The sequence below is a fragment of the Rhipicephalus microplus genome, chromosome X (genome assembly GCF_043290135.1).
Source record: "Rhipicephalus microplus isolate Deutch F79 chromosome X, USDA_Rmic, whole genome shotgun sequence".
NCBI lineage: Eukaryota > Metazoa > Arthropoda > Arachnida > Ixodida > Ixodidae > Rhipicephalus > Rhipicephalus microplus.
Window position 1 is genome coordinate 508066062 of NC_134710.1, and position 23619 is coordinate 508089680.

General features: G+C 42.1%; 2 protein-coding genes across 4 annotated transcripts in view; one reads left to right on the top strand and one right to left on the bottom strand.

Annotated features, from left to right (window-relative positions):
- CAP (Cbl-associated protein) overlaps positions 1-23619 on the top strand; it is a 1014121-nt gene that overhangs the window by 989860 nt on the left and 642 nt on the right. The gene's annotated exons all lie outside the window — the stretch shown is intronic.
- LOC119160728 (motile sperm domain-containing protein 1) overlaps positions 22628-23619 on the bottom strand; it is a 114374-nt gene continuing 113382 nt past the window's right edge. For both annotated transcript variants that reach the window (XR_012887797.1, XM_075881113.1), the window contains one exon: positions 22628-22784. Coding sequence is in view for 1 of the 2 variants with exons in the window: in XM_075881113.1 (XP_075737228.1) it covers positions 22756-22784 (29 nt within the window). In the remaining variant the exon portion in view is untranslated. The remainder of the gene's footprint in view (positions 22785-23619) is intronic.

A 23619-nucleotide genomic window follows, 5' to 3' on the forward strand; every position in this document is an offset into this window, starting at 1 on the left:
GGCCTGCTTGCATTACCGTTGTAAATGATGAGGATAAAAGCAATGTTGCTCATTAAGCTAGTCATTGAGCTGTTGTCGTATCCTAAAGGCTTTTGGTGTCTTTCCTGATAAAAGATAAGTAGGAACTATCCAGGATAGTGCTCTGTCAGGTTAAAATGGAAGTCAATACTTTTAAGTAGAGTTACATAACCTAATGTAAGCGATTTTCATTGATCCTAGGCTTTGCTGCTTGTATGTGAGCCTTGGTAGCCCAACAAGCCTGCGCACAGTGGTGGTTCTATGAAAAACACAGCTACATAAGAGAGAGTATTTATGTCTATTCATACTGTCACAAGTATTATTTTGCACACTATTGCCAGCTACTGGTGGTATTTAACAGTACAAATAATAAATGACTGTTTAATTTCCCTGCAGTAATTTGTGCCTCATATGTAGAGGAAATTAGATAAGACTACGCACAAGCTGGGTTGAATGCATCAGCGGGCAAACCTTCAGTATAACTAGGTCATAAAGTGCTTAACTTTGCATGCATAACATCTACTCTTGCTTCATTTGCATGTTTTTGAAAGTGCGAATGAGTACTAGGGTATTAGAGTGTGTAAAAGTTACTAGCAGTTGTCAGAAACATTTGATGTCTGCAAAAAAAAACTGTATTGCCAGGTTTGGCCTTCGCACATCTGCAGTTACAGTCCCATTGCAGTAGGAGCATTTATTTTTGCGAACATATGGTGTGCTTTGTTTGGAATTCATTTTGTGTTTTGAATATTTGCACATTGTGGTGGACAGTGTGGCTGACATGATGGGCGGCTGACATGATGAGCGGTTGATATAGTTCATTTGGGAACCGTTTCAACTGCACAATATTTCTTTTTTTTTTATTGTTATTCAGGCTCGCTTTTGAGGCCCAATGCGTGGGCACATATGATGTGTAATCAATTACACATCATGTGTGATATTAATCATTAAAGGTCAACTCCGGCGATTTTTCAGGGTTAGTGGATCCCAATAAAATTTTGTTGGGTATGTTTCTTTGCACATTTTCATAATTTAATGCCACATTACAGGCTGCAGAAACACACAGATCCTTTAGGCATGATTTCATAGTTTGCCCCCACTCTCCCAACTGGCTTCCCACAATTATTGGCAACATTGTGTGTGTGACGTCATTTACGGCACAACGATAAAAGTGGCAGAACTAAGGTACTACTACATTGTCTACTGTCCACGAAACAATGATTGCATGTGTTTTTTGGCCAACACTTCGTTAGTTTGACGTGCAAATTTCAGTTCGTTAGGGGCTTGCGTGCGATGGGTGGCAAGTTGTGTTGCTGTGTGGTTGCGCACAATTTGCCAGCATTGCTGAACAGTCACGAAACACTCTGAGGAGACTTTTACCTGTTGTGTCGATATTACACTGCCTTAACTAGCCATGTCGGTTAACCACGTGAAAGCTGCAGCAATACCACTCTGACCGAAGGGTGTGCATGCATGAACATTCGGGTAATGAACTTTCCGTAACGAATACAGGATGCATCGTGACCTGGTCTAGCGCATCATATATAATTCCTTTGGCCCTGCCAGTGCGACTTTAAGCACTGCTATTGTCAGGCCTATGCACTCTTTCCATGGGAATATTAAAAAGCTTTAGTTAGTCGCCCTGAACAACTTGACTTGCCTGAACACGTGGCGCCATCTGACTGTGGGATGTTCTACCAGGCAAGCAAATAACTAAGCAGGTGAGCTTCTTGATCGAAGAACGTTGGCCTCCATTTGGGTTTGAATTGCAGCCGTCATTTGTAGACAGCTCCGAGGAGCTTGCACACGTAGCACAGTCAGTCACAAACATAGTGTGAATGTTGCAACGGGCTCACCCTGGGTGACTGCTCTTCGCCGATTTCGCAGGTTTCATACTACGTGCAGGTTGGACCGGCATGCTTTGGACGACTTATAATTTTTACCGATTTCTACGTCACATGAAAACAGTACTACTCAGCTGGGCTTCACTTTCGGTGTTGTGCTTTTTTGTTCATTTTGTTTAAAACTATTGTCCTATTTGGCGAGTATTTCTGATTCTGCTATGAGGCACATCACGGAAGCATCAGCAACATAAAAGCGCCATTACTTTGGCATGGTCGAAATATTGCCGGAGTTAGTCGCTGCACTTACGTGCCTAGTATCCTACACTATTTATGTCGCTTGTTGTGAAAATATCACAATACAGTGCTGTCACTCGAGTTAGTGTGCAATGGACATCGTTGACCTCGTTTTGTGTTGGGAAATCAATAAGAGGAACCCACAGTGCTCAACACAATTGTGGTTAACAGTTTTGTTACATTCTAACAGATGCCTGCAAATTTGTCATTATGGTGCATTCTTTTGCACCCTCTCTGTACTGAAGCGTATCTGTTTGTTGGAAGGAAACCTTCCCAGGCCAGTGAACATACTATTTGTGAACATCAAGGTTTGGGTTCATCAATACACTTAATGATGAATTCCAATGACAGGGTTAGTTTTCTGCTCCTTTTGGAGCAAGTGTCTTCTAGTGGCAGAGTGAGGGGGAGATTCAAGTGTTTCAATGAGAGAGTCGGAGTAGATTTAGAGACTGGTATAGCGGGGAGTTGGGTATAAGAGGCATGGGTGTAGCTACATAAAAACAGGCAGTGGTCAGCAAATGAAAACATGGTACCCTGCTTATAAGAGGCACCTCTTATAAGGGACAAGAATTGTTTTCTGGGACCTTTCTTTTATAAAAGGCTGCTCATAATTCTATTTTTCCTGTCCACTTGACTTGGGAAATCCTGTGCAGGTGCTCAGTGACATTGTGCGATTGTTGGAAGTCAACTTTCAATATAACAAACAGAGATATTTGGAGTATCAAAGTAGTAAATGAAGAAGAATAACTGTTCATAGCATGTTCATAGTTTCACATTGCTGGTTATCACCATGTTAACACTGACTTCCTTTATACCTATGTCTGTGTCAGGTAAAGCTTTGTTGTAATGAGGTTCAATTGTACATGATGCTAAGTTCAACACTGATGTGAAAATGAGCATTTTCATGTTCATGCTGCGTGGTTTATGGCTCGTTACTACAGCCTGACATCCTCTTTTACTTTGTTTACAGGGTGTTTTTTTTTTCCTGTTATGCTTGTTTCTTTGGTCTGTTATATGTGCAGACACTTTATTCAATGGTGGGAACTACCCTGGTCGTTAATGTGCACACTGCTAGTGCATTTTGTGTCGTCTTTCTCAATCCGTCCCATTGAGATAGCCTCGTCTAATCATCGGTGACCAATTTATGACATTAAAACCTATCTGCAGCACTTGGTTAATGGAAGCGCTCTACAGCCTTTGCAATCCCTCCATTGCGCATTGCATGTATGTTTTGTCTCGGTGTGACGGCTGTCTCGAAGTGGAGCTTTTACTTGTAACAGCCAACATAGTTAACTGGCCTCCACAAGCGTGTGAAATTCTCAATTTTATTTCTGCAAAAATTTGCATTTTTGGAGGCTTTGTACTTTCATGAAAATTCAAACTGGATATTGCTGCTGATCTGTCATTTTCATAGACACTTTGCTTAGCAAGATAAGGAATATTCGGTCAAGTGCATTTCTTTCCGTAATAGAGCAAAGTTATTAAAAAGATCATACGCACATGTGAACATTTGGCAGTGTGTAACGAATGAGTTTTCAGCTGCTTTCATTCAATAGAGAAAGTTTGTAGCCAGGGAACTCTACGTTAAAGAACCCCAGGTGGTCGAAAATTCCAGAACCCTTCACTACGGCGTCTATCATAATCATATGGTGGTTTTGGGACGTTAAACTCGACATATCAATCAATCAATGTACTGGCGTGCAAAGAAGGCGCCGTACGCCCCGGCACTGGATTAAAAAAATGTGCGAGCATTCATATAGACTCTCTACAAGAAAGATCACTAAAACTATAAGACATGATGAAGCCATTCGTGAGCTTTATTCGGCACGTGCAGTTCAATTTTAAAGCACATTGCTAGTTACCACCTCACAGCGGCGTTGGAAATAGCAGACAATATGGCTGCATGCAAGCTTCCCACACACTTCTAGTCAATTCATTGGGGCACCATGCAATGTGACAGGGCAGCACCTCCTCTATTTTTTTCAGTGCCCGGGCGAACGATCTCTTCAGGTCGTCAAGCGCGTGCTCCACCTCCGCTCACCGCTGCCGCATGATGGCGCTGCGCAAGTAGATAAGATGCTGGCGCTGAACGGCCGAGCGTATTAGAAAGCTCGCGAATTCGTGTTTTCATGCGAGTTAATTTGCAGTCGTGCTTCTTAACAGCTTTCACGGATACAGGGAGGATGAAAAGTAACACGAACATAGCGGCGCGCTGGTTCCACCTGGCTCTGTCAGGCCATGCTACTGGTTCAATATATGCGTTCGAGTTTTATAGTATTTGCGTTTTTTTTCTTTCAAGCTATTACAACCTCATTATTTGCTTGTCTCAGTATATTATACTGCTGTGTACCACTCTGCATATCTGACAGAAAAAAAATCAGATTGTCTTTTTTTCATTTCTCATTAGTTAAAAAAAAAAACTCGCCAGTCCCTTTATGGATTCCCCTGAGACGACTGAAAGACGAAAACTATCCTTGTTTTCTTGCGATTCAATGCACTGAATGTTTCCTACTTCCTTCTGGGATATTTATACGCCCAACATGGTTTTCTTTCTGCCTCAAAGATTGGAGACAAAGCTAGCTTTCTGCCCCTCAGCTGGTTATGCACTGCCCTCATGATCGGCCCTGTTGTAGGCCCGTGTGCTCAGATTTGGGCGCACGTTAAAGAACCCCAGGTGGTCGAAATTTCCGGAGCCCTCCACTACGGCGTCTCTCATAATCATATGGTGGTTTTGGGACGTTAAACCCCACTAATCAATCAATCAATCTCATGATCAGCCCATTTCAACCAAGCAATATGTTGTATGATGCCGTCAAGTTATGTGACCTCCCAATACGTCACAAACATTTACGATATGTGACATCATATGATGACGTTTTCACGTAATGATGAGTAATGATGATTTCTTTGCATCACTCGTGTTCACGCCACCGACGCCGGACCTCGCCAGCGATCAATTTTCGCTCTTGATGAGGCATTTAAAACTATCGCCTTAATGCACTGTACGGCTGTAGCACCGTGAAATTGCAGCTTTCGCTGGTGTTCGGGGAGAGCGTGCTTGCAGTAATCAGGTAGAACAATTGGTCTCCTAATAAATCTTTGTACTGCACTCTAATGTGTAGCCTTCATTTACAACACGAGTATTTTATAGATTACAAGTAGTGGTGGCTGAACACTACCCGTTGCGTTTGGTAACATGGCAATTGGTATCACTAAGCAGGAGTGCGCTGCATCCGAACAGTCAACAAATGAGTCTATCAGTAACAACGCCTCCTCGCGATCACTGCTGTGTGCGACACTAACATTGCACCTCGAAGCTGAATGGGAGCCCATGGGCACCACACAGGCATTAGGCTCTACTCTGCCCGCTACCGAATTAAGAGGCCAGACGGAAGAAGAAAGAAATAGGGCTGAACAGCCGGATATTAAGGCTACAACAATTTGTCCACGAATGCACAGACAAGCTCAAGCAACTGACCACAGGTCGCATTTTTCATGTCTGTCACCTTGGCTCAAGTTGAGAGTAGGCATTAACTTTAGACTTTAACAGCGCCTGTTCAAAACATAGGCAATGATCGCAGAAATCGCACCGTATGTGGAGCTGTTCGTGTTTATTTCACAATATTTCATTGTTAGAGCTCTCAAATGGTGAAATTACCTGCCATAGTTCCTCATTTTCTGACACATGCTTTTTCTCGATAGCAACACATGTAATGCTTTGCAAAGGGAACAGATGATGACCTATATCCCAGGAAGCAGTCAAGTGGCATTTTGTGCTATTTAGTGCATGAACTCCAGGTTGGCACATAATGTGCTACGTCACTAGAGAGTAGCAAGCATCGGGGAACATTAGGCATCCAAGCTCTTAATATTGGCTCCTGGCGAAGGCTTCTCTCAGAAATCGACTTTCAGTTAGTCTAAAAGCAACTCTCAGTCGAGCGAACGCCACGGTGACGAAACGATCTTCTGCAGATTACTGGCATCAGCTATCATCGGCCTAGCAGATGGCGCGCGAGCGCTTCGATCAATTAGTTGCGAACGACACATGCCTTTGAAATGAGCTATGTGTCCGGAACAACAAGTCCTTCCCGATTCTCGTTTCCAAGTTTTTAATACATCTTAAACAATGTGAATACAGCCGAAAACTGAGCCGTATAGTAGCTTCGAATGCAGCCACCGCATTTGTTTGCGCGAGGGACGACACAGCGGCATCTCTACTCCAGTTGCAACGCCTGGTCGAAATGACCAGTGGCGAAATGCCGCACTAGCACCGACGGCCCCTTCCCATTGAAATTCGCTCCTTCCCCATGGCACTGAAAAAGTAGAGGAGGTGCTGGACAGGGTTAAAGAAACATGGTCAGGTGACCTTGCAAAGATCAAGTTGAGGGTTGGCGTCCATTGTATTTTGGATCCTCTAGGGTAAATAACTTCGGACTACGTATCCATATCGCTGCCATTCTTGCTGCACAAATATTTTCAGTTATCAATCTATGCAACCTGTAAGTAATTTATGTAAAAAAACAATGAGGTCTTGAAAAGGGTTCGCGGGCCTCTTTTCACTGTTAAAAAAGTGATATAGGATCAGGATCACTGTAGTGCATAAGAAAGCGAATTGCAATTTGATGTGCACTTTGGTGATACCATTGACGATGATGGAGGCACAGTCCTGTTCACTTTGAATTTATGCAATTGGCTATCACTGCACATGACGTACCTTTTTTTAATTAATGATAAGGGATCCAATATTACAATATGGTCATCATGAACCTCTGCGCAAAGCCAGTAGTTCATTGGGTACAGGGCATGTGCACACAGAAGTCAATTTTGCACATTATTCTGCATGTATTAGGTCGAAAAGATGAAATTTAGTGGTGCTCAGGCAATATTTTCTTGTTGAAGATCATAGAAATCCAAACGGTAGTGCCGTTTCACAATTCAGCGGTACTGTGCTATTTTGTGTGAACTGTCAAAATGACTTGGCAAGTTGGTGAATCATGATGCTCGAAAATATTCATGATGCTTAAATACAAGCGTGTAACATAGACAGGGACTTAGTGACACAAGGACTGAAAGTTCCATTACGAACTGAAAGTCTATTAGGAAAGCTGTGGTACATTAATGCTGACAGATGCAAGTTCCGTGCGTAGGAACATATAAGAGAACATAACAAGAAAACATAACAGCCGATAATAAATATAAATGTCACACTTTCTTAGAGCCTGCATTACCTTCATGAAAATACTCCACACCTACGGCACCTGCCACTTCCTTAGAATGTAAGCCCCTTATCAAGTAGCTAGGGCAATTTATGGTTCACTCGAACAAGCTAATTGGTCACGCACTATGCTTGCAGCCTCAATAATTATTCTTGAGTGGTCATTTTTATGCTTGCCTGTCACTGTTGTGCTGCTATACTGAACCTTGCATCCACATCTGCTAACATGTTGCACTAATTTTTATTATATACATTGTACAGGCTCTTTTTTTTTTTTTGCTCCATGCAAGTTTTCTTAGCTGGTAAAGTTCACGTGTGTTACAAGACACAAAAAATGGCTGTACAGAACAAAGCACAGTACTCGTTTTGTTAATTGCATTAGCAGCATTGTCTACAAGACCTCCCTTTCTTACGGTGTTCGTAATATTGGTCAAACGAAAGATGTCCAAATGGCAGACTGTATGAGCATGCATGCAACATACGTAACAGGATAGGATGGTTTTTTAGTGCAACATGTCAGCAGATGTGGATGCAAAATTCAGCAACACAACGGTGATTGATAAGCATAAAGATGACCTCACAAGAATACTGTAGCTGCAAGCATAGCACATGACCACTTGGCTTGTGTGAGTAAACCATCAGTTGCCCTGTCCAATAAAGAGCTCCGTTCTTGGAAGGTGGCACATCGCCTCATATGCAAAGCAGGCTTTGGCAAGCTGTGACAATTATATTTTTATCAGTTATTCATAACATCTTTTGTTGTGTTCTCTGTTCCTGCGGAACTTGTATGTATCGGTTAATATATAAATGTCACAGCTTTCTGAATAAACTTTCAGTTCCTAGTACGCGCTTGTTCTTGTGCTACTAAGTCCCTGTCTGTTTTTCAAACTCGTATTTGAGGTTATGTGTAAAATTGCCATATACTAAAAAAAAGTAACATGACGTAGCACTAATCTTGTCATGTCATAATGTCCAGTAAGCTGCTATGCATTCGACACCATCTAGTCATGGAGTTGCTGCAATCGCTCTTAATCATTGTTGGGGAGTGGTGTGTGCGCTATGCATTGTATTGTCTGTGAGATTGTTTATCTACTTCGTTGGACATGCGTAGGCATGGCTGGTACAATGCGCCCTTTCTGTGGCTGTTGTAGCTTTTTCTTTCTTTTCCTGCTGGAATAAAGGTCATTTTCTCTGTGTTTGTTTGTACATGGCTGTTCATTTTCGTAAAAGCACTCCCTGCTTGCTTAGTGTGGAGCCACAGCCCAGCTAACACAGAAGTGATATAAAACTCTACGGAGCGGATTGGCCAAGCCTAAACGATTGTACCCCTCAGCAGGTGTGCAAGATCTGTCCATCCGTGGTATCTCTCCCCTAATGTCGGGCCAGTATAGCATTTCAAGAGGTTCTACTACCCTGCTTTCTGTCCTTCAGAGAGGACAATTCTTGAAAAGTAGGGATAGACACCTTCAACAATACACATTTTAATATCAGTTTTTCCTTGTTTATGTCCCGTCTCCTTACTCACCTTGTAGGATAACTGCTAATTAGGTGTGTTGGTAAAGGTTCACAATGGAAGAAGGCGGCTTGCACAAAGGCTTAGAAAAAAAAGCATGGGTCGGAGCGATCACTCTCAATAGAAAATTTTTGTTCAGGAAAGAATGTTCTCATATGTGTCACACAAACGCACGTCACCATACATCATGCTTATCGTCTAAAAAACATTGTGGATCACTAATAGACTGCAAAACAAATTGCATACATCTGAGAAGCACGTATGTTTAACAAGAAAGGCACATAGCTACTATGCTTTATCAAAAAAAAGCAAATTCTGTATCTTATGGCAGTAAGGACGCCCAGCTGACATACCGATCCCCTCTCTTTTTCTTAATTTAAAAGGCTTCGGTTATTTTCCTTGTGGTTTGCCCTTTGTGCTTGTCTGTGATGGCTGTGTCGCAAAGCTTTGGCTGGCATGTACAGGGTCCTCCACCTAGTACGAACACCGCGCCTAGTGGCTTTGCTCCGCGGGGCGCTAAGGGTAGCGGTGCAGCCTCGCATCGAAGCTTATCGAAGCAGGTGCACTAGAGCGTGGATGCGGGGCTTCATTTCAATTGGAAGCACGGGAGCGCGCCTTGCCTGTTTTGCCGTGAAGCAAACTTACAGCACTTGAGATACCACGAACTTTGCAGGAAGGCGGGCTTAGCTCAGCACCACGTGTTGTGTAGTTATGGTAATTTTGAGAAGTGGGTGATCGCTCTTGTTTCAGTATTATGATTCCAGTTTAATGTATACATTGTTCCAAACTCTACAGTATTGATTTTGCTTGGTTTTCAGCATTTTAGTCCGTGAAAAAGCTTCGCCAATGAGCGGTGCTCTCACAAGTTTCTGCTACCGGGAAATATTTACCATGGCCTGAAATTACATGCGCACGGGCAATGTCTCATTTTCTGTACATAGAAATATAGAAACACCATCTGAATATTCATTCCCTGACGTTGGTCTTAGGGTTTTTTTTTTCAGAGATGTGAAGATCACGTAGCATTGGGGAGTTTATAGTAGCATTCAGACACAATCGCCCTACTCTTCGCAGGCCTGCATTTGGCCTCTTCTTTCTGCTAGCTGTCTTATTATACAAATAGCTTTTCTCCAGCCATCTATCTTTTTATTAGGAAACAGGAGCCCCACTCGAAACACGCAATGCGTTGCATATGCCTGCGCGTGTAATGATGCTGTGGTCACTACTTAAATGCCTCACCGATGGATAAGAGCTTGTCTTTTTTTGAGGTTCACATCTTCCGACAGCTTCTCTTTTCTACCCCCTACTCAAACGCAAGGAACGCAGCAATAACAAGTTCTCAATATGTGATAAAATCCCAAGTACTACATCAGTGACTTGACGTTCTTCACCTCCTCTTTCGTACTTTATTACCCTATCGATGTGGGGTATTTTTTTTCTTTAGGAGACTGTCTTACGCGATGCCATAAGTTTAACAGAATATCGTTGTACCATATATTCAAATATTCTTGGGGCCCCTGCTGAGGTAACCTGCCGACTCACCCATGTGCACATTACCAAAACCTAAGCCACTCATAGGAACACCAACAGGGAAATTGACGGGACGGCGCGAGCATTTGCGGTGTCCAGTTCATTTTTTTTTCACCTTGATTGTCTTCACATGGGCAAAAAAATAAATAAATAACCCGGCCAAAAAGTTCCGCTGGGCCGTCACTCGAGCCTTCCAAGATCACCCTGAGCGGGTCTATTGTGGTTCAAATGGGCATCACACATTCTAATCTCCTGGTGATAAGGATACAGGATGACATAATTCTCCAATTATCTGTGCTGTCTGCCTGATTAAAAAGCTGTATAAGCTCAAGTCATAAGACATTGTTTTACTGAGAGTATTTTGATTGGCTGGTCTAGCATCACGCCGTTTCCGCTCAAAGGCAGGGACAATTGTCAGAATTGAGTCTTATCACGTACGGCAGACGCTGTGGACTCTTGGCGACGTGCTGCTGAGAACTATTTCATCCTCCAGCGTAACTCCTTTATACATAATTGAAATAGAGTCGCGACGTGGCAGTTCCTGAGTGGCCTCCACAGTCGCCAGACTTAGACATCATTTAAAACGTGTCAGGGAACATTAAGCTTGCGTTGGCCCACCACCAACTCTGTGCAGACTCAGCGGATGCACTTTTGGCCATTGTCCAGGAGGAGTGGGAGCAAATCAAGGCCAGCACCAACATTTTTCGGTCTCTAAACAGCAGCATCCACAATAGAATGAATGCATTTATTGGAGCTGGAGGGGATCCTACCCGCTACTTATAGTTGCTAATTTTGGGAAACGCAGAACACAAGCAATGAACTTGGTATCCTACTGTCTGCAATTTTCTTTACGTTTTTTGACTAAGCATTCCAATGCTTCAGAAAAAGCAGACAAAAACAAAATGTCTAAGATTTATGAATTTCGATACTTGCAGAGTGTGCAGAGCAACCAGAATGCTCCGCTGCGTAGGCTTACTGGTTGACAGCTCGGCTAAAATTAGTCGAGAGACACAAGCCGTGTTTAAATGCGGGGGAAATCCAGAAACCATTGCGCACATAATTTCAAGCCACGGTAAATATTTTCAGGTAATAGAAACTTCTCAGAGCACCGCTCAGTGGCAATATTCTTTCACGGTCTAAAACACCACCAACAAAGCAAAACCAATACTCAAGAGCTTGCAACAATGTATGCACTAAACCGGTATTTTGGTGCTGAAACAAGAGGGATCACCCAGGTCTCAAATATGGTGACTACACAACACGTTGCACTGAGATAAGCCCGCTTTCCTGGAACGTTCGCAGTTTTTCAGGCGCTTTAAGTTTGTTTCACGGCAAAACAGGCACGGTGCGCTCCCGTGCTTTTAAACGAAATGAAGCCCCGCTTCTAGGCTCTTGTGCGCCTGTGTCGATAAGCTTCGATGCGCAGCCGCACTGCTTCTGCTGGTGCCCCACGGAGCGAAGCCATGCGGCGTCGTGTTCGTACTAAGGGTGGACGACCCTGTACAATCTTTGCAGTGAAACGACTCGCTAAATGCGACTATGAACGAGTGGCTGCCGACAGTCTATTAGTACTTAAATGATGCGGGAGACACTATTATATCAGAAAGGAAATTATAAGAACGGTCATGAAACACGTCTCGGGGAACCACTGTTCACAGCAGGAAAATGAGACCAAATATGCTGCATAAATTTGTATACATACTATAATAGGCTTGTATTGAGACTATTGTGTAAAAGTGTTACTACTCGTGTAGCAAAAAAGCATGAACTTATATTTATAAGCTCACTGGCTACATATCTAAGTATTCATGCACAGCTGTTTCTTCACACGTACTAAATGGCCCAAAGTGACAATTAATGAAAAATCAGTTCCCCACGTATTGCATAACTGAGTAATGAAGTAAAATACAGAGCAAATGCAGCAATTTCGGTGCAGGTGTCAATTTCCCATGAGCAAACTTGTGGCATGGCAGTAGAAACCTAGCGATGTAGAAAAGAACGAGGCAGTTAAAGGTTAAGATAAAATGCTTATTTGTTTAAGTAAAAAATGCCTAAAACTAAGCATTTTCCATAAAGTGCATGTTGTGACCTTTGACAGTAGAGTTGTTTCGCAGCTTAAAATTGGGTACATAGTTCAGCGAGCATGGTGACCACCTCGCTAATGCTTCTTTGGGTACGTCACACGAATGTCTCCTGATAAATTACACATAGCGTCTACGAAAAATTATAAGGCGCGCCGATAATCGGCCGAAATGGCTCTCCAGGGTGGCCTGCTGTGCGATTTTTTCACAGTGCAGAAATCCAAAAGCTAGAAGTCGAGCTTCAATCCCGAATGCCCTTTAGCAATCTTTCGCAGCATTCCGAGCCACAATCTTTTATTCCTGCTGACTGCCCCGCCGCGGCGGTCTAATGGCTAAGGTACTCGGTTGCTGACCCGCAGGTCACGGGATCGAATTCTGGCTGCGGCGGCTGCATTTCCGATGGAGGCGGAAATGTTGTAGACCCGTGTGCTCAGATTTGGGTGCACGTTAAAGAACTTAAGGTGGTCTAAATTTCCGGAGCCCTCCACTACGGCGTCTCTCATAATCATATGGTGGTTTTGGAACATTAAACACCACATATAAATCAATCATTCCTGCTGACTTTCCTCCTACCATAGAATCCACGATACCTCTTCCTCCTACTGACATGAACACTACACCTCTAATGTCTCAAGACACCCTGCCACCCTCAAATAAGTGCAAAACCCCTGCCACACCACGCCAGGAAGAATCTCTCAGTGACTCAGTTTTAACTCTTCATGACAGGATAAATGCCCTTGAAAATAATACACAGAAGAAATGTGCTGTCGTTGAAAGCAAGATTTCTCACATAGAGAGCTGATTCACGGTTCTGGAGAATGGCCAAGCTGCCATAAATTACAAACTTGACAAGTTTCTAGATGTTGTACAAGCGCACATGCAGCAGATCACTGCATGGATTGCTGCCGTCACGGCCTACAATCCAAACATAGCCGTACCCGCCTCATCCCCTACACCCCCTCCGGACAACGGCAGCGAACCCCAATCGGTGGAACTTTGTGGTATGGCAATGAAACTGCAGGGGGTTCCGCAAAAAAGAAAGCGACTCTTCGACAATATTCGGCCTCCTGGCCCAATCGCCTCGATACTGCAATATTAACACAAAAACACTTGACGGTAACACGTCTAATTTTGACGGCATAGACGTGGAGCACCACTTCTTGGAGGTCCTTTTCAAAACACAGGAGTCGCCTTTATACGTATTAAATGTCTATAGTTGGCCACAGGCCGAACACCATCGCTTCAATTCTCTCTTTGCCCGCCATTGCGGCCGCGAAACATCACCATTTCCCAACACTTGATGATTTCAATGCATGAAATCAAGTTGGGGCCACTCTGCTTCTTAGCAGAGTGGCCCCATACTTGATAGTATGGGTAGGGCTTTAGTGGTTCACATGCAGGACTACCACCTCACCCTCCACAACAATATACACATGCCCACTAGATTAGGTAATAAAGTAGCTAAAGATACATCTCCAGAACTGACACTCAGCCGTAGCGTTCAGTGTGTCGCATGGACCAATCTGAACATTAACTTCTGTAGTGACCACTACATTATTCAAACTACCATACACTTTCGACACAAACCCCTAGCTCCTCAGCCCCTGAGCCTTATTAACTGGAACAAGTTCCTCGAGGCCTGTCACTGCTCGGCGCCTACCGAGATAGACAATATCTCAGAATGGGTACAACTGCACACTGGCACAAAAACGCATATTGCCATGTTACTACCTGATACGCCTTTTAAAACTGTTGACGGCCTACTTCATCACCATGTGTGAAGCTAAGCAATCTCTGCTCCAATGTTGAAAGAAGAGGCGACACAATCGCCGACTTAGACTCGGAATTGCGACTCGATTTGCAAATTCAGGACTGTACTATACAGCTTGCTTGCCAACAATGGGCCCAAAAATGCGAACGTATGCATGGCCCCATAGACAGCAAGAGAACATGGCAATGACAGCTCCTGCGGCATTTATTAGACCCTAACATATCACGTACCGCAAATAACCATCACATTAACAAGCTACTTCACTAGCACAAAGGCGACCTAAACACCCTTTTTAATGATCTCTCCAACAAACACCTATCCAGCGCGTATCGATACGATGCACCTGAATATATCAGACAACTAAATGATGATCTCATTAGTCCCATAACGTAGGCTGAGGTTAGACACGCACTTGCGAACCTTCACACCCCATCCGCACCAGGCCCTGACCTCGACAATAACAAACTTCTCCGCATATTAGATGAAAACTCAATTATAGCCCTCACTAAATTTTTTAACCACTGCCTCGACACTTCCACCTTGCCAGCTGTGTGGACGGACGCCAGAGTTATTTTCATAGCAAAACCTTGTAGTAGGCCCATAAACACAGCCAGCCTGCGCCCGATTTTTCTCACTTCATGCATTAGAATGGCACTTGAACACAACATTCTCAACCCCCTTAAGAAATTCATAGAAGAACACAAGTTACACCCTCACAAAATGATAGGCTTCTGTAAATCCATTTCCAGCCAAGATGTCATGCTTTGACTGAAGCATGACATCATTATCCCCAACTCTAGCATCAATACTCAGGCAATTCTCAGTCTCGATCGCCATGGGGCTTTCAACGACGTCAGCCTAAGTGAACTGAGCGCTATAGACGTTAATAAAAAAATAAAAAAATTATATATCTACGTTCTTTTCGAACCGTGCAGCCACTATTAACATTGTGTCTGAACACTCTTGCTCTTACTCCTTGGGGCGTTTCAGCACACCTCAAGGAGCCCCGCCACGGTGGTCTAGTGGCTAAGGTACTCGGCTGCTGACCCGCAGGTCGGCTGTGGCGGCTGCATTTCCGATGGAGGCGGAAATGTTGTAGGCACGTGTACTCAGATTTGGGTGCACGTTAAAGAACCCCAGGTGGTCAAAATTTCCGGAGCCCTCCACTACGCCGTCTCTCATAATCAAATAGTGGTTTTGGGACGTTAAACCCCACAAATCAATCAATCAATCAGCACACCTCAAGAATCAGTGTTATCCTCTTTCCTTTTTAATATCTTCAAGATACTATTGGCTAGAATGCCGAGATCCATACCAGATCTCAAATTTCGCACTTTATGCAGATGCTAATACCCTCTGGGTGACAAACAGCTCTGACGGTCACATTCAGGAGACTCTGCAGACTGCTGCTGACAAGGTGGTAGTTGGTGCGGGTAACATGAATCTGACCTGTTCACCCACTAAATCCGAACTGCTTCTCCTTCCTGCCTATCAGGGCTCTGAAAAGCACATGCCTGATATACAAATAATCCTGAACAATACAACCGTACTTAAAGTTGACAGGCTCACGGTGCTTGGACTACACATACAACGAAATCGGCAATATTTATATATAGGCAAAATCGGAAATAAACACGCACACAATTAAAGCACTTCAGACAACTGTGGACCACACTCTTTGCCTTGTAGGCAGGATATCTAATAAGCAAGGCGAGCTACGAGAGGCAGAGCTGCTCTGCCTCATCCAAGCCTTCGTCCTCAATTAAGTGGCTTATTCTCTCCCTTATCTGTCCCTTCTGAAAAGGAAAGAAAATGACATAAATACCTTGTTGTGCAAAATCTACTAATTCGCTCTCGGAGTCCCCATTCGAAAGTGCCCTGCATGACTCATGGGGACAGGCACATTCAACACCCTAACCGAACTTACTTAAGCACACTCAACTTCACAATATGCCCGCCTCTCCAACACAGAGACTGGAAGATGCATACTTGATACCCTCAGTATCAGGCCAACTCCAACCACTAATACCGAACACACTATTCCGCGTGAAATACACATGAATCAACACATTTCGCCACTCCCTAAAAACATGCAACCTGTGCACCATGAGCAACGTTGACGACAGCGTGCAAAAACTTTTGAAAAACTATTTTTTACTTCTAAAAAAGTGCTTTATGTCAATGCTGCCGAATACAGTACCCATCCTCATTTCACCCTCTCGGTTGTCAGCTAACAAGGTCAAACTGCTGCTTTCATTTCTGCTTCCTCTTCTGAAGAGGCAGAAGAAGCAACCATTGCTCTCGCCCTTACAGTTCCACATTATTCACTTAATATTAGTAGTAGTCGTAGTACTAATTTAGTTTATTTTTTATATACAAGAAAAAGAATACAGAAGCATACGGCTTTCATACGTCTGACAAAGGCCTCTGCACCTGCAGCTCATCACAGATGCACATCCTTTTTTTTGTTTTGCTTGCAGATAAAACAAGCCACAAAAATAACATGCCATGTACCACATGCATGCTAACAAAATAAATACAGTAATAAAAAACAACCAACACATAATAAACTTGACATAATACCGATACGCAAATCTTACAATCTACAAATCTTAACAGGAACAAAAATGGATGCATCGTATATCATTATAAAGTGACATACTTTCCGAACACTAATATGTCGTGGTCTAATTCTGCCTACTCTTTTTACAAAATATATATTAGTGATGGTAAGTTATTTCTTTTTTTATCAAAACTTCTTTAACCTTCTTTTTAAATGTCCCTAGACTGACGTCAAACTACAAGTCATTTTGTAATTCGTTAACCATTCGCATTCATTGGTAATGCAGCGTTGGTTTTCCATAATTTGTCCTGGTTCTCAGTAAATGCGGTTTCTTCTAGCAGAATAATGTTGATCATTTTCTTTTTGCTTATACCACTTGTTTTCGTGTACCTCTTGAAGCAGTTTAATATATTTGGTTGGCTTTTAACATTTCATGTTTATGAAAGAGCACTGAAGTGTGCAAACGGTCTACTCTACCCTGGTAATTTTCACAACAGCAAAGATTTTTTTTTGTAGAATTATAAGTTTGTTATAATTTTTCACTGTTGTCCTATCCCATAATAGTACACCGTAACAAAGTCTCGAATAGAATACAGCATTGTACAAATTTTTCTTCAACCACTGAGGAATAAGGGAACGAATTCTGTACATGCATCCTATCGTTCCCGCAAGTTGCGCAACTACATGAGCAATGTGGACATTCCACGTTAAGTCTTCACTAAACCGTACCCCAAGATTCAAAAACTGCCATCTACAATTTCGGAACGGGTAGGGTGCCCAAAACAGCCCTCTCCCTTCTTCTGCCCCATACCCCGCGACAAGACACAGCTTTATTATGGACTCCCGCGCACGCGAGCCTTGCCGGTAACGAGGCGGCTCACGCCAGCGCCCGAGGATTTACAGTCCGGGTGCAGGCGCTAGAAGAAACAAGCTCTGTTTCGACAATGGCACCATTGGCTGCGCGGGATCACCTTCTAACATTTCCAAGTCATCTGTAATCACCAACGCCTTGCCCGTTTAATCTTACCGCCGCTAATGTCGAAATGCCCGCGAGGGCGTGAAGTACTGTGGCGACAGCTGCAGACTCTCAGCTTTCCCTCATCTCACCTTCTTCACTTTATTTGGCTAGTGGTGGCAAAATATTTGCGCGTGAAACGGAAACATCTCGTGCAGTTCAAATCACATGTGAAGCTGACTTGCACAAAATGCACGCGGCCACTTCAAGCAGCCGCGGGGCATCTAGCATGCCGTAGGCTTATCTGATTAGCGCTTTTCGTTTTTTCGGCGCGACCTTTTTTTTTCTTTTTCTTTTTTTCCTTTTGTTAAAATGGTGATATTACCACGTGATGTCAATATACCTTACACTAGTGGATATTGCAGTATCATGCACTTAAATGCTCGCTCAGCTCGCAACAAGCACGATGATATAACTACGTTTCTCGACGAATTCTCGTTTAAATTCGACATCATCATGATTTCTGAAACTTGGTACACGTGCAATGATGAGGTACTATGCTTGCCAACGTATAAATCGTTCTTTCTAAACAGGCCCTCTCGTCGAGGGGGAGGTGTTTTGCAACTAATTGCTGACCACTTAGTTTGCAGCCTTCTCTCAGAATTTTCAGCGATTACACCAGACTATGAGGCATTATCACTAGCATGTCACAAGTATGTATATGTGGTAGTTTATCGTCCACCTGACGGAAAAACAGAAGCGTTTTTTCAATTTCTTGAAAATCTGCTTACGTATGCGTGCACTAACAAGTTGCACATTATCATAGGGGGCGACTGCAATATAAACCTTTTACAGCAAACTGAAACCACTCGTAACTTCCAACTACTACTTGATTCCTTTGCGTGTGCTAATATTATTACTGAACCTACACGTGTCACTTTAGATACTGAAAGCCTTATCGACTTACTTATTACAAATGACATAAGTGATTCAACCGTATCTGGAACTGTTATTGCCGATATTAGTGATCACTACCCTATATACATGTTTCAAAATCGCAACGAGTATCTTAATCGTGCAAAAGTATCAACTCCAGAATCATACAAAATACAGGAAATTAGTAACAAAACATTAGACACTTTTAGGCGTGAAATTGCGCAGATTTGTTGGGATCCTGTCTATAAATCAGTTAACGCTAACGAGGCGTATGAAATATTCATGTGCCTGTTAAGAAAAACTTACCATAAGTGTTTTAAATATAAAACTGTCGAAACCCTGAAGAAAGGTCGGAAACAATGGATGACGCGAGAATGTCTGGAAATGATTAAGAAGAAAAATCTACTGTACGCGAAATTCGTGAAAACAAGAGACCACAATGATCTTTCAAAATTCAAGCGGTATAGAAATTTTGTAACGAAGCAACTGAGAAAAACTAAGGATGCGTACTATGAAGCTCTCTTCAAGAGGGTTAGCACTCGTGGCGACGTGCTTTGGCGAGAAATAAATAAGCTTCTAAATAGAAGTTGCTCTCGAGACAACGCACTTGAGTTAAACATAGATAACAAGATAGTAAAGGGTCAAGAACTTGCTAATAAATTTAACGTGTACTTCACAACGCTGGTGTCTTCTGATTTATCAAACCCTTCTCGTGCCTGTAATAGTGATTACAGGGACTTTCTAGGTGTGCCAAACATGAGCACTGCATATTTTTTAAACACAACTCCTGAAGAAGTACTGTCTGTATTTATGTCACTAAAGAACACTACTGCTCGGGACATAGATGACCTACAAATTAGACCTATTAAAGCAGCACTTGATCTTTTGTTACCTGTTCTTACCCATCTGTTTAATATCTGCTTATCCACGGGAGTTTTCCCAGAAAAAATGAAGCATGCGAGAGTTAGTGTCTTATACAAATCTGGTGACCGAAATATTTTTTCTAATTATCGTCCGATCTCGATACTTCCTGTTATATCTAAAGGGCTAGAGAAAATAATATATCAACGTGTCATGTCTTTTTGTGAAAAGTACTCTATATTATCACCGCATCAATTTGGCTTCCGACGGGGCATGTCCACGGAACTGGCTCTCCTCACACAAAAAGAACTCATACTTAACTCATTTGAAAAGAAACTGTTAACATTGGGTGTTTTTATTGACTATTCCAAAGCGTTCGATAGAATCAACCACGTAGTACTCTATGCAAAATTGCGTCATTATGGTTTTCGGGGAACCCCACTTGACTTTCTGAAATCTTATTTATCACAAAGAAAGCAATCTGTAGTTATAAATGACAGCCAATCCTCCCTACTAACCATAACGTCAGGTGTACCTCAGGGCAGCATATTAGGGCCCCTACTGTTTAATATTTATATAAACGACATAACAAGTGTCAGCAAATATGTGGACTTTATAATTTATGCAGATGACACTAGTATATTTTTTCATGGTAATGATTTAGGTAAGCTTGCAGACTCAGCCAACAACATTCTTAACGACATCTTCATTTGGAGTACTGCAAATTATTTAACGATCAACACAAAAAAATCCAAAGCTGTGGTATTCGCACCGGTTCAGAAGGCTGTCTGCCGTGGTTTGGATATATATCTCGGGCCCGAAAAAATTGAGGTTGTCAAAGAAGTTTCATCCTTAGGAGTAATTTTTAATGAAAATCTTAATTGGGATGAACACGTTAATAAAGTAACTAGAAATATAGCTAGGACGTGTGGTGCTCTCTCTAAACTTCGACAGATACTTCCAGCAAACATTAAACTTTTACTCTGTAATACGTTGTTTTCATCTCACATAAACTATTGTAGTTTAGTGTGGGCAGATACATCTAAAGCAAATCGGAACAAAATATTTTTACTGCAGAAAAAAGCGATTCGTCATATTGCAAACGTACCATACGACGCACATACAAGTCATTTATTCAGAGAATATAAGATTTTACCGATGGATCACATACACAGTTTCAACCTTATTATGAAATACAAACAAAGCTTGCTATCAAACAACGCTTGTTTTCTTAAACTGTGTAACCTCAGGAAAAATACACAATCCTATTATGACATTCGGAAAAGGCCTTCCTGGTTTGTTCCTTATTCGCGAACTAATCACGGTTTGAGAAGACTTGAACACTGTATTCCAGCTTGTTTTAACATGTTTGAAAATAAAAACATCGACATCTTTAATATACATAAAAAACAACTTAAGAACCTTCTCATCCAAAATGGCGGCGTGTAGTTTAGCATCTTCTAGTTGTCCGGCTACAGTACTATATGTAAAAGAAACACCCTATAATAGTGCTTGTGCAACATGGCATCCTATAATGTTTGCTTTCTTTGACATTTTTTTTCGTTGCTTTTTTTTACGAGTAAAACATACAACATTTCACTCGTCAGTGTTTTCCTTGTGCATTAAAACTCGTGCTTTTCGCATACCCAGTGTTGTAAACGTTGTATAATCATTTTGTAATACTTTGGTAGCCGTTTAGCAACGTGTGCATTGTTTCATGATTGACCACACGCTGTTTTCTTTTGTTTTTTGTTGTTTTTCTCTCTATGTGGTTTGCTTATTTTATGTAAACCTGAAACTGATGTAATTTTGATGCATTTTCTTTTTATTTCCTAATTTATTGAAGTTTTGAAAATCGACGTCAAATTGTTTTTTATGTTTTGTGCTCTGCTGATTTTGTAATGCCAAGTGAAAAGGGGTAGGAGCCTCGTCAAGCTGCTAATATAGCAGCTTTTTGCTCCTATCCTTGCGTTTTCTTTTTCGCAACTCTGTGAAGAAAATGCTCAATAAAACTGAAACTGAAACTGAAACTTCATGTACCCCTCTCTTTACCCGTCCTCCTCCTGTAAATATGTCTCCCCACGGAAAACAGATCTTAATCATGGGTGCCCTATGCACCTCCCCCCCTTCCCCTTCCCTCAAACAAGTAGTAAGTAATGAGGAGAAGTGGGTGGCTGCCTTGCGCAGCTTGAAACTTGACGTCCAGGAGGCCATCCTGGGTTGGGCAGAGAGGGTTGCGAAGGACTACTAAGCGTAGCAACATCTCATCTCTGTACCATTGCCACTTTCCTTTCCAAAGGAAAAATAAAGTTTTTACCACCACCCATCTATAAACGATCGTAATATCGTCGGCCATGTTGGTTTTCATTCACTCTTGGCTTGACTTCGTTTGTGACGTGCAGCGCTTCGACAATTCACGTAAAAAGGCTGTTCATATTTTAACAGCACCTTTTTAGTGATAAAATATTTTTTCAAGGATGCACAGATGTTTCATGCAAGTTTTACTGTATGTTTATTTCTCCCAAAGTCATGGCTTGGAAAAGCTTAGGTCATGGTCACCATTCTAAAATATTTCTTTTGATTGTGCGACGAAATGCTGGTAAAATGACATGAAGTGCACCTAATGTCATTAGTTGAAAATGACCTTATATTGGCCGAGTGACGGGTAACAGAAGAAGCAAAGCTATCCGAACAGGGCGGGCTGATACATCTTGAAGAATAAGGAATGAACTTCATGGATTCCATCGTCACACGCACCCCGTTCCTTTTCGCATGGATTCTATTAAATTCCATATTGAAGAATATAAAGAATAAACTGCAGGGACGCCATCTTCACTCATTACACACTCCCCGTTCCTCTTCGCACGCATTATATTACATTTTATTATTTGGCATGTAACCAATTACTTTTTTTAGGCAGTGAGGGAAAATACTTTTTGGAAAATCAATAACTGCAACAGTGTTCTTTTTGCATGCCTATGAATGCTTGGGAGCTTGCATAAATACATGAAAGGCACCACAGAATGCAGATTCAGCGATTAGGTGACAGTTATTTTTGTATAAAAAAGGCACATTTTATTTCAAGAAAATAAAGCATCTTCAAGATGACCAGGTCACACAACTTCACGTTGAACCTTTCTTGACCAAAGACTTGATCCACAGTTGGGCACAGGAGACCTAATTGATGATCAGCAGGGTAATGCACCCTGCACATACAAATTTCATCAACAGGCACACTTGGCTTACTGATCACAATACTGTAGTATGCTCTCTTGCAACGCACTTTTTCATTCCATGTTGCAAAAAAAATTTCATGTTGAAATATTACAGCTTTTGGTATGCTTCTAATTTTGAGAGAAACAAAATGCTACCATTTATTTTGTCTGAAACGCTACTGTTTTTCGCTTGCAAAGACAGCGACTTAATCCACCAGTTCATAACCCCTATGATAAACAATTCATTGCATAAGCATAAACCTTTATTTTAAAGAATTGGACAGAGCCTTAAATAGCTGGTTTATTCTTATTGTGTCAACACCGAACTTGTCTGGTACGCATGGCTTTTCTTTTTTGTTGGTCACTGAAATGCCTCTCAGCTGTGTGCCCATAGGCAACCAGAAGCATGAACTCTTCAAGCTAGAGTGCCAGCATACAACCTGAACGAAAAGGTGTTTACAGTAGATGTCATGACGAACATGGTCAACCGTCCATTTCGGAGTTTCACAATGAAAAGTACAGAAGCTTATTCGCAACTTTGAAAGTTAAAAAACATGATGCAACGAAATACTAAAATTCCAAGCCTGCTTTTTCCCTACAGTAACTAAATGGTATATGTATTGATTCTTTAAATGACCAGACATTTAACAGTTAGAACCAGGAGCTATTTTGTAAATTTTAGGTTTTACTCAATCGAAGTCATTGATCATTGCTCTCCACCATGCCTCTTTGTGCTTACATATGAGACATTACCCGTGTTGACAATTAAAGCTTCTTTATTTCAAGTAAGTAAAACAATTAGACTCCTACAGTATATTCCTGGGCC